General features: G+C 52.7%; 1 protein-coding gene across 2 annotated transcripts; it reads right to left on the bottom strand.

Annotated features, from left to right (window-relative positions):
- Positions 1-1,868: 1,868 nt before the first annotated feature.
- ACRBP (acrosin binding protein) lies at positions 1,869-11,028 on the bottom strand. Of its 2 annotated transcripts, XM_001107683.5 has the most exons (10): positions 10,864-11,028; positions 10,333-10,551; positions 10,009-10,103; positions 8,774-8,891; positions 7,691-8,159; positions 7,099-7,231; positions 4,167-4,346; positions 3,883-4,050; positions 2,759-2,842; positions 1,869-2,207 (listed from the first exon to the last, which is right to left on the bottom strand). In XM_001107683.5, the coding sequence occupies exons 1-10, from the start codon at positions 10,904-10,906 to the stop codon at positions 2,085-2,087; spliced, it is 1,632 nt and encodes a 543-aa protein (XP_001107683.1). In that variant the 5' UTR covers positions 10,907-11,028; the 3' UTR covers positions 1,869-2,084. The 2 variants fall into 2 exon arrangements, with proteins under 2 accessions (XP_001107683.1, XP_077809525.1); XM_077953399.1 differs by having other exon boundaries at positions 10,333-11,028.
- Positions 11,029-11,037: the final 9 nt, after the last annotated feature.

An 11,037-nucleotide genomic window follows, 5' to 3' on the forward strand; every position in this document is an offset into this window, starting at 1 on the left:
CCTGCTGTGTCTGGGAGCTCTTCCTGGCACACCCACCGTCTGATGCCAGATGACTAACCCACCAGCCTCTCGCTGTCCTCACCGGTTCCCCCTGGGTGTCTCTCTTCCTCTCCTGGGTCTGCCAGGTGGTTTAGCCCATGCCACTAGTGGCTTGTGCCCCACCCTGCCCGGGGCCCTCTGCATGACAGTGCTCTGCTAGGTCCTGCTTCCCACTGAACACACTTGGCTCCTGCATCAAGCAGTCACTAGGCGGGATGGTTCCTCTTTGCTTAGGTCTGTTTCTCCTCAGCCCCTTGTCTTGTGTCCTTGGGACAGGGGACACAGAGACAAGGGGCCCTGTAGGCACGGGGCTGGGCATGTTGTCTATGCTCACTAAACAGAAACAAGTTCAAGTGTTTTGGTGGCAGGCAGAAAAGGGATTGTGGTGAAGTGAGTTTGGGCAGCTATAGGTTAAACACATTTCTCTATTACTGAGCTCTAGAGAGCCTTTAACATGCTGTGAAATGACAGGCCTCGTGTTGACAATGGAAACTGGGTGAAGGGTACAAGAGGGTGCATTATACTTTTCTTTTCTTTTTGGTTTTTTTGAGCCAGAGTCTCGCTCTGTCGCCCACGCTGGAGTGCAGTGGCCGTATCTCAGCTCGCTGCAAGCTCCGCCTCCCGGGTTTACGCCATTCTCCTGCCTCAGCCTCCCAAGTAGCTGGGACTACAGGTGCCCGCCACCTCGCCCGGCTAGTTTTTTGTAGTTTTTAGTAGAGACGGGGTTTCACCATGTTAGCCAGGATGGTCTCGATCTCCTGACCTCGTGATCCGCCCGTCTCGGCCTCCCAAAGTGCTGGGATTACAGGCTTGAGCCACCGCGCCCAGCCTATACTTTTCTATTTTTGTGCATGTTTGAACTCTCAGAGTAAGTGAGCTTTAACAAAATGCTGTTAATTACCATGAACCTACAGAAGGGAGAGAGACTCTACAGTGTCCCTGGAACATACTTTGGGATATTTCAAGTTATTAAAGGCCAGTGCTGGAGTCATACCTCAATGTAGGTTGTTAAGATGCAACCACTTAAACATCTGGATCATCTGGCAAATTCCTGGACTTCCTGTAATCCCAACACTTTGGGTTTCCTTCCTGTAATCCCAACACTTTGGGAGGCCGAGCTGGGAAAATTGCTTGCGCCCAGGAGTTTGAGACCAACCTGGGCAACATGGAGAGACCCCATCTCTACAAAAAATTTTAAAAATTAGCCACGCATAGTGACACATTCCTGTGGTCACAGGTAACTGAGAGGCTGAGGTAGGAGTATGGCTGGAGCCTAGGAAGTGGAGACTGCAGTGGGTGGTGATCACGCCACTGCACTCCAGCCTGGGTGACAGAGCGAAACCCTGTCTCAAAAACAAAAACAAAAACAAATCAACAACAACAACAAAACAACCCCAAGGTTTCCTGATCTAGGCTGTAGTTCCTGGTTTTTCCCTTCCTCATAAAGTCCAAGCTACACCCTCCCTATAACCCAGGATTGGTCCCTTTGGACAAGGTCTCATCAGGCTTTGGCCTTTAACCTACAGAGGAACAATACTACACTTGCATCTGACATCATGGGGCTTAGGGCTTCAGAAATGAACGCACACACCTGCCTTCATGCCCCATCATCCTCAGGGCCCCAGCCTTCTTGGCCTTCCTCAGTTCACGTCTCTGGGTTCTCAGGTCTTCTGCTCCTCCTGGCAGATGGCCGCTTCCCTCAGTACCATTCCTATGAGATTCTCTCACTGGCAAGTGGGTCCATAAAACCGGGGTCTGGGGACTGACTGCCACGGAGCAGGGTAGCAGTGCTGAGGATGGGGATCCCAACCACAATAGGCCACACAGGCTGAAGATCAACACTTTATGTAAAGTCATCTTTGAAGGAGGGCGCAGCTCCCGCTGTGGCCCTCTCTGGGACTGCTGCTCCAACCCAAGGAAATGTGAGCAGGGGCCGAGTAACAGACCCAGAAGGGGCAGCCTGAAAGCAAACCGACAGATGGGGTCTAAAAACAATAGAGAATGTGGGCAGGTTGGGCTGGGGTGCAGACAGACGAGATGCCAGCTCATCCGAACTGGCCTAGAGTCAAGGTGCTGAACTCCTGGCTCCATCGAAGCACAACTTCCTCACTTTTGCCAGGGCTCAGCACACTGTAAGTCTCGTTCTGCAGACATCTCATGCGGGACACCTACACAGGGATTCAGGGCAGACAGTCTGTATCACAGAGCCAGGCGCCAGGAGTGGGGAGGAGGGGAAGTGTCAGAAACCCAAAAGAGAGAGGTAGGCAGGCATGGGCACAGGGCAGTAGAGGGAAGGAGGAAACTCAAATGTGGCTTTTTAAGGCCAGAGGAGACATCAAGCAGCCCAACCCCTTTCCTGCAGAAACAGGCAGCTGAGGCTCAGCGGGGGAAGTGCCTCGTCCCAGTCTACTTGGTGAGTAAGAACAGGAGACAGACCAAGATCTCAAAAACGTCCAATTCCCGGCCCAGCTGAGGGTTCTTCTTGTGATGCTCTCAGGGCCCTCCTCTGTTATCCACCACCTGCCTGGGAGGGCCTTGCTTCCTCCAGGACTGGAGGAATGGAGGAGAGCCTGCTGGTGGAGGCCTCTGCCCCAAAGATGCAAGCAGGGAAGCGCTTTCCACATCCTAGCTGCTCGCAGAGGGGGCCTCAGAATAGACCAACTGTGGTGACTGATTGAGGGGGTGCTGGGAGAAGGAGGGGCAAGGTAGAGGTGCTCACCTTCCGATTCCGGTTTCTCATCAGACACTGCTGGCTTTTGAAGGAACAGTAGTTTGGGTACTGGATATAGTCTGTGTCACAAATCTAAGCCAAGAGCCAGGGAGAGAGAAGGGGATATCAGAAGCCTCACCGGACAGCAGTACTCCAGGGGGTACCTGCTAGGACAGAGCCAGGGGCAGGGTGTGGCCCGAGACCCAGGCCTTCCACACACAGGTGGCCCCTCACTCTGCTTTCCCTCTGCCTTTCCCCTCCCATTCTGTCACAGGTTGCTGGGAAGAAGCCAGGAGCCTGGGAGAGTATGAGGCTGCTGGTCAGCTTACTGCGAAAGTGGCTGAGGAAGTGGGAATGGGGCAGGACGGGGCAGATAAGGGTCCAGAACATGGGACAGGGACCCAATTAGTGGCCTGATGTCAAGGATTTTTCTGGTAATGGTAGATGAGGGAAGGAGGAAGAGAATCTCCAATGTGTGATGGTGGTGAGTCACTTCCTTCTTTGGACCTCGCCTGCCCATTCCAGATCAAGGGGCCTAGGGACCAGAGCTGGACATGGGCCCTTCAGCTCAGCTACTTGCTTCAGCTGCCCTTACTTTTCCTTGCCTTAGTTTTTCCTGCTAACTACAGAAGGAGAGGCCTGGCTCTTGGCAACAACAGATCATGCCACAGGGAAGGTAGCAGGGGAATGGGGAGCCAAGTTGATTTTACTGAGCAGGGAAGGCACTGGAAGAGCTGGGAAGAGCCCGTCAGGCTGAGGCCAGGAAGCCCTGGATTACAGGGTTGGGCAGTGGTGCACGTGTCAGTCATTTCTTGTAGAGATGATTAACTTTGGTTGAGTGGAAGTGACTTGATCACAGCCACTCAGCAAGCAACTGGCAAAGCTGGGACCAGAACCTCTAGCTCCTGTGCTTTCTCAGCCCTCCAGGTCCCCACTCCTTTGCCTGCTCTATTGGTGGAGGGTGGGGGGGGTGCAATAGTCTGTTGGAGAGAGGCAGGACATTCAGTGAGGACTGGTTCTCAGAAGCCAGGGGCCCAAGCCCCCTTCCACAAACTAGGGCTACCCACAGCAAGTAATTGCAAGGAATGGGGTGAGGGTGGGGATGGGGCTGAGCTTTCGGGAAAGGCTCTGACCTTGGTGGGGAAATCCCCATCCTGGAAACTAAGGAACTCAGTCTGGAGCCACCCAGAGACTCGAACATCTTCACAGCCCTTCGTGGCAAGCCGGGCACACCAGAAGTCCATGCGGAGCCCACCGTACAAATCCAGCCCGTAAAAGTGGCCTGATTCTGGGGACCCTACCTGTGGCACAGGAGATAGGGGAGAGAAGCATGCCCCTCCCCTCCTGCTGGCCTCCTCCCACCCCACTCCCGCCACCCAGTTCTGCCTTTCCCACTGCAGGCTGCCGGGCTAGGTACCTGGTTGCCAATGGACAGGCTCTGGGAGGCAAGCAAGGGGCTGACAAAGGGTGTCTTGTGGGAGGTGTCACATTGTTGCCGCTGCAGGCTGGCCTCTGAGTGGCATTGCTCCAGCTTCAGGGAGCAGAAGTCACAGAGGGCACAGGTAGACAAGTGTCGCCGCCCAAGGCTGTCACAGACCTGGGGCAGGAGAATGGGTGAGGCTGAAGCCGAGAGTCAGCGGCCTGCCTTCTCCCATGCCTCAGCCCTCAGCCATCCTGCAGAATGTCTTTGCATTTAGCCTCTTCTAAAAGCTTCTCTGGCTTTTCTACTTGTCCTCCTCCTCAAGGGTTCCTCAAGGACCTTGCCTTAGCTATTCCTTCACCTTCTTCCTGGATGATTGATCTACTCCTAGGTAATCATCTATCTACAGGTGACACCCAAATCTTTATCACCAGCTCTCATCTCTTTCCTGGGCTCCAAATCCTCATTGCCAAGTGCCTGACAGATGCCTGTGATCAGGTGATCTTACAGTTACCCCAACTTAGCCTATCTGAAAAGAACTCATAACCCTCCCCTGCCACCTGCTAATGATAACGCTAATATTTACAAAGAGGTGACACGGTGCCAGCACTACGGACACACATGCTCTCATCTCATTTAGTCTTCACGAGAACCCTGTAATAGCAGAGGTACTAATATTACTCTCATTTACTGACAAGGAAACGGACTCTCAGTGAGGCTGGGTAAGTTGCTCAAAGCCACCTATCTATCAGATGGGGAAGCTGGGACATGGGTCCAGGTCCTTCCAACTCTAAAACCTATGCTCTACCCACGTACTGGGGTTGGAAACCTCCAAGTTCTTGGAAGCTATTCTTCAGAGTGGAGTTACCAACCTCCCAGCTGGATCCTGCCCTCAGCTTCCTCAGCACTAGCAGGAGATCTTGCTAAGCAGCATCTTTAGTCAATCCCATGGGCCTCCTTCCTCCCCCATGGGCACAGCCTGTCACAGTGCATGAAATCTCCTACAGCACCTTGCCTGCTCCTCCCACATAAGGGAGGCATCACGTCCCCGACCAGAAATCTTGATTGGATTCCCCTTTCCTATCAAATTAAGTGCAAATGCTCATGCTGCCATTCAAGAATTTTCGCATCATGACCCTGTTGATCTCTTTGACTCTGTCTCCTGTGCTCTGCTCCAGGTAAAAGGGACTCACTCCTTACTGTCCTCTTATCTACGCCATCAGATCCAGTGAGCTCCCTCCATAAAACCCTGAACTTCTCACATTTTGTTTAAGAACCTCACCTACCACACTCCTTTTGTAACATTACTGTATCCATATTAACCCCCTCATGGGTTCTTGGCCCCTTAAGAGCAGAAACAGTGTGTTCATTGTTAGCATACTAATTTCACTCATGAAATTTCTACTCTTCTTTGGGCTAGGCACAGGGGCTCATGCCTGTAATTCCAGCTGAGTGGAAGTGGCTGAGACGGATTCCTTGAGCCCAGGAGTTTGAGATCAGCCTGGGCAACATGGCGAGACCCTGTCTCTACAAAAAAATACAAAAAATTAGCCAGGTGTAGTGGCGCATGCCACTAGTCCCAGCTACTGGAGAGGCTGAGGTAGGAGAATCACCTGAGCCTGGGAGGTCAAGGACGCAGTGAGCTGTGATCACACCACTGCACTCCAGCCGGGGTGATGGAGTGAGACACTATCTCAAAAAAAAAAGAAAAAAAAAAAAAGAAAAAGAAATTTCTACTCTTCTTTGCATCAGAGCCTTTGCACATACTATTCCCTCTATCAGGAATCTTCTAGCAAGCAGGAATCTTCTACCAATCCCCTTCTTTTGCCTGGATTCACTTCTTTTATCTTCAGGTCTCAGTTTAAACATCAGTTCTTCTTGGAAGCACCTCTGATCCTCCCAAACATGGACAGTTGTCCCCAACCCACCCCATCTGCTGTCTCTGTACTTTGTGCCTCTCCCTGCTACAGCATTGATCCCATCGCACCATCCTGCATATTTCCTTGTCTCTCTCCTGCCCTGGATTCCAAGAGGACAGAGGACTGGCTCTATTGCACGTACTGCTAACATCTTAAATATCTAGTAGAGTTTGTCCCCAATCAGTATTTGTTGAACAAACAGATGAATGGATGGTATCTGAGCTCTCCAGAAATATTTGCTAAATTGTATTATTTGTGAAAATCTAAAGTATATTTTCCTGGGAATAGACTTGCTGGTTGTTGAGGACACATTGAGACTGGAATCTCTTTACAGATTCCCTGGAATGGGTTCTATGAACTCTCTGGAAAGAAGAAGAGCTGCATCTAAGGCAAAGCTAGGAAGATGGTGAGCTGGATCAAGAATCAAAAGTTGACTCAGGGCTGGGCATGGTGGCTCACGCCTGTAATCCCAGCATTTTGGGAGGCTGAGGCAGGAGGATTGGTTGAGCCCAGGAGTTCTAGACCAACACAGGCAACAAAGCGAGACCCCATCTCTACAAAATATAAAAATAACTAGCCAGGCACGGTGACACATGCCTGTAGTCCCAGCTACTCAAGAGGCTGAGATGAGAGGATCACTTGAGCCCAGGTTGTCAAGGCTACGGTGAGCCATGATCGCACCACTTCCCTCCAGCCTTATAGAGTGAGACCCTGTCTCCAAAAAAAAAAAAAAAAAAAAAAAAAAAAAAAGTGAAATCTGGAAGCCTGGCAACTCAGGAAGGTGAAGAATGAGTTCTGGACTGGAGTGGATTCCAGACTGGGTCTTGAGCCTTCCTCCTTTAAGGTGGACTGGTAATGTCCTTCCTGAGAAAAGAGTCCCACTTGGGGAGAATCTCTCCAGCTATGTCTCATGCTTCTCCTGCCTATCCTCCACTCCCATAGCCTAGCACAGTGCCTGGCCAAGAGGATGCCCAGTGGCATGTATCCATTAGAGAGTATGGCAGGCATACCGACTTCCCGAAACCAAGGATCTCCTCCTCCATGTACTTCCAGGCCTTGGCTGTGGGGGTTATGATGCAGGTATTCTCCACAATCGAATAGCACAGCACCAGCAAGGCCTCTGTGTGGGGCAGCTGCAGGAGGCTGCAAGAAGACAGCACTGAGGGTGGGGCTGGGCCAGGTGGCTGGGGCAGGAAGCTACATCCAGTCTCCTCCCCTTCCCTTAGTGTCTGCTTTGGTCATACACATTCAGTACGCTCAGCATGGGGCCTTGGACAAATCGCCTACTTTTACAAATGAGGAACTGAGGACCCGAAAGGAGAAATAACTTGCTCAGGATTGCAATACTAAACAGGGCAGAGACAAGACCAGAACCCAAGTCTGGTAGTTCCAGGTACAAGGCTTACATGGAGAATGAGCATTTGAGCAGTGCTTAAGCCAACAATGGGCACAGAATGGGTGAGGCAGGAAGTTGCTAGCTGTGCCTGAAGCCCAGACAGGTCTGAGTGGATCTGGAGGCTGAAGCTAGGAAAATGGGCTTCTCATTCCCAAGGAAGGCAGAAGGGAGGGCAGGGTGGATGACAGAGTCAAAACTTCCTATACCTGCCAGGGTTTTGGTTTCTCCAGTAGGAGTTCTCATCATATATTTCATTCATTTCATCCATTTGCTGGGCTGACCGAATGAGCTCCTGGATGTTCTCCATCATCATGGGAGTAGACTCTACTTCTCGCACCCGGGGAGTGAAGGAGGAAGGGTTAGAAGATAAAGATTCAGAGTGAAACTTGGGCTCTGAGTCTGTCTGCAGCTGAGACACAGCCTCCAGTCCCTCCTTAGTCCCCTGTCCTTCTTCCTGCTTTCCCTCCTCTTCCTGTTCCTCTTCTTGCTCTTCTTGTTCCCGCCCCTCTTCCTGCTTGTGTTCTTGCATCGGCTCCTGCCTGTGCTCCACTCCTTGCTCTTGCCTGCGCTCTGGCGCTTGCTCCTGGCCTCCCAGGGACAAGGAGGATTGTAGGAGCTCTTCCACGTTGTTGCTAAGCCTCTCAGGCCAGGGCTGGAAGGCCTGGCGTTCTGTCCCTACAGCAGGGTTTAGAGAGATGGGAAAGAGACAGTCAGGCTTCTGGCCCCCGAGTGTCTTTGTTCACAGAGGGACACACACATAAACAAAGCAGACCAAGTCACACTTACCCACACACAAAAACACAGAAAAGAATGTAAGTATCAAACTAAAAGAACATTACCACGGCAATTTTAAGGTTGGTGGTATGTGTCACCTTCCCACCTCCCTGGCAAGCACTCCTCCTTCCCTAACTTCCACCTCAAATACCACCTTTTGTCCCACTCCCGTAGGAAACACCAAGTATGCTGGGTAGCTAGCAGCAAATCCTTTCTAAAGTGAAGAGGTTAGCTTATAAAGGGCCCAGAGTCTTCCAATGCAACAATGTCTTTGGAATTGGGAAAAATGGATTCAGGGCAAAACTGTAAGTAATGGCAGAAGAGATTCTGGTCCAGGAGAGCCCTAACTTGTATTCATAAAAAGCTGACAGTCCTTCGAGTAAACAGCTGTCTGCCGGCGTCCCCCTCCCACCCAACATGCTTCCCATTTCCCTGCCTTGGATGCCTTACCTTGTGGGCTCTGGGAATTGTGGGAGGAGTAGCTGGTGGTCTCCCAGCTGCTGAGAGGGTCTCACCTGTGAAGTGGGGTGAGATGGGGGAGGTCATCGTGGTGGGTGAGAGTTCAGCTGGAGCGTCTATCTCCTTGAGAGTGTTAGGTGAGAGAATAGAGACTGGCTGGGAGCACAGGACTCTCTGCAGGAAGAGAAGGAAAATGGGAAAGCCTTTCCCAAAGGGCAGACTTCTGCTCCAGCTGGTTCTTCCACCTCTTTTCCAGCTTGTCTTATCTCTCACAGTTTCTAGGCAGGGATAAACGGACATGGTCCCTGCTGGAACCCTCTAGACCTGAGAAAGGGTCCTTTCAGAAGATGAACCTCTGTTTGTCTGGGCCACAACCCTGCCGTCACTTTTGCATTTAACTCAAAATCACTGACCTGTTTGAAGAAACAGGAGAGTTTATCTCTTTGCCTCTTTCCATCCCTCTTGCCTACTTTTTTTTTTTTTTTTTTGACGGAGTCTCGCTCTGTCACCCAGGCTGGAGTGCAGTGGTGTGATCTTGGCTCACTGCAAGCTCCGCCTCCCAGGTTCACGCCATTCTCTTGCCTCAGCTTCCTGAGTAGCTGGGACTACAGGCGCCCGCCACCACGCCCGGCTAATTTTTGGTATTTTTAGTAGAGACAGGGTTTCACCGTGTTAGCCAGGATGGTCTCGATCTCCTGACCTCATGATCCGCCTGCTTCGGCCTCCCGAAGTGCTGGGATTACAGGTGTGAACCACCGCGCCCGGCCCTGTTTTTTTTGTTTGAGACCGAGTCTTGCTCTGCCACCCAGGATAGGGTGCAGTGGCATGATCTCGGCTTACTGCAACCTCTGCCTCCCTGGTTCAAGCAATTCTCCTGCCCCAGCCTCCCGAGTAGCTAAGATGACAGTCGCCCATCACCAAGCCCGGCTAATTTTTTTTTTTTTTTTTTTTTTTGGATTTTTAGTAGAGACGGGGTTTCACCATGTTGCAGGCTGTTCTCTAACTCCTGACTTCAGGTGATCTGCCCACCTCGGGCTCCCAAAGTGCTGAGATTATAGGCATGAGCCACCATGCCCGGTCTCTTCTCTACTTTTCTTGCAGTAACAGAATTGTTCAATCTGAATGTCCAAGGTGAGACTGTATTCATATCTAATCTGGGTACATGACTGGCAAAATGGCAGGGAAGGAGGAGCTAAGGATGACTCTCCTGGAACCCCTCCTCGACTCCCCACTGCTGCCGCCTCTCCCTTGGCCCTGGGGCACCAAATCCAACCTTTGTCCTGGACCTCACCTTGGCATAGTAGATGTGGTTGGAGCAACGGTACTGAGTAAACTGGCAGAAAGATTCAAACCAGGAGGCATAAGGGAGGTTGGAGCAGACAGCACCTGAGAAAGGGCAGGGGTGGAGAAGATGAACCATGGGGAGCTTGGGGTGGGGCTGCGGGCAATGGACTCCAGGCCGTGGGGAGGGTGGACACGGGGAGGGTGGAGAGTACGGGCTCACGGTGAGGTGCCAGCCATGCCCTTCCCCGCCTCACATGAGCACAGGGGTTTTTGCCCTGAGTTTTGGGTGAACACTCGGGTGCCTCGGTTTCCCCCCTAGCCTGGCCCTCACCATCGGGCACTAAGCCATGGTTTTCATATTGGTCCAGCTGGACGAGTGTGGGATTCCGGCAGCCATGGGTTGCACGGAGACGGCAGGTAGTCTCTGCCTTCCAGGTTGGAGTCAGCAGTGCGAAGAAGTGTTCGTATTCGGTGGGGGAGAGAGGGCTGCCTGGAGTGGAGGCCCGAGTCGAATCCTGGGCTGGGGCAGGTGCCAGAGGCAGGAGCAGCACTGCGGAGCGGGCGAACGGACGATGGAAGGACAGAACCCCAAAACCCGCTCCGAGACCAGGGCAGACAGACCCAGACTGGCAAATTAGGAACGGGGTGCGGGTTATCCCTGCCGACGAGGGTGGGGGGATTCTAGAGACAGAGGCAAAGGTCCGGCCGCTGGCGGGGGGAGACGGGAGGATCCCAGGAGCTAGGGAGCGGACCCAGCGCGACCACCACGAGGACGCGTTCCAGAAACCGTAAAAGCAGAGCTCTCGGGAGGGAGAGGACTGAGCCCGGGGAGAGTCTGTTGGAGCAGGTGGAAACCTCTCACCCTTCAAGAGTGAGGGAAGGAAGCCAGTGGCTGGCTTCCTCATGGCCGCAGAAGATCCGCCCGCGTTCCGCGGACCCAAGCCGCCTCTAACGGGCCGAGCCGCAGAGAGAGCAGCAGGCGCGGGGCGGGGCGGGGCGCACGCGGGCACCGCCCACGCGTCACAAAGAGCGGGCC

This window comes from Macaca mulatta, chromosome 11, assembly GCF_049350105.2.
Source record: "Macaca mulatta isolate MMU2019108-1 chromosome 11, T2T-MMU8v2.0, whole genome shotgun sequence".
NCBI lineage: Eukaryota > Metazoa > Chordata > Mammalia > Primates > Cercopithecidae > Macaca > Macaca mulatta.

Bases quoted from the DNA above. Each gene is read 5' to 3' on its own strand.
- ACRBP (XM_077953399.1), bottom strand. From the start codon at position 10,906: ATGAGGAAGCCAGCCACTGGCTTCCTTCCCTCACTCTTGAAGGGTGAG. The intron at 10,104-10,332 runs GTGAGGGCCAGG...GCCCTTTCTCAG, and splicing joins CCATGGCTTAGTGCCCGATG to GTGCTGTCTGCTCCAACCTC. The intron at 2,208-2,758 runs GTGAGCACCTCT...ATCCCTGTGTAG, and splicing joins TGAGAAACCGGAATCGGAAG to GTGTCCCGCATGAGATGTCT.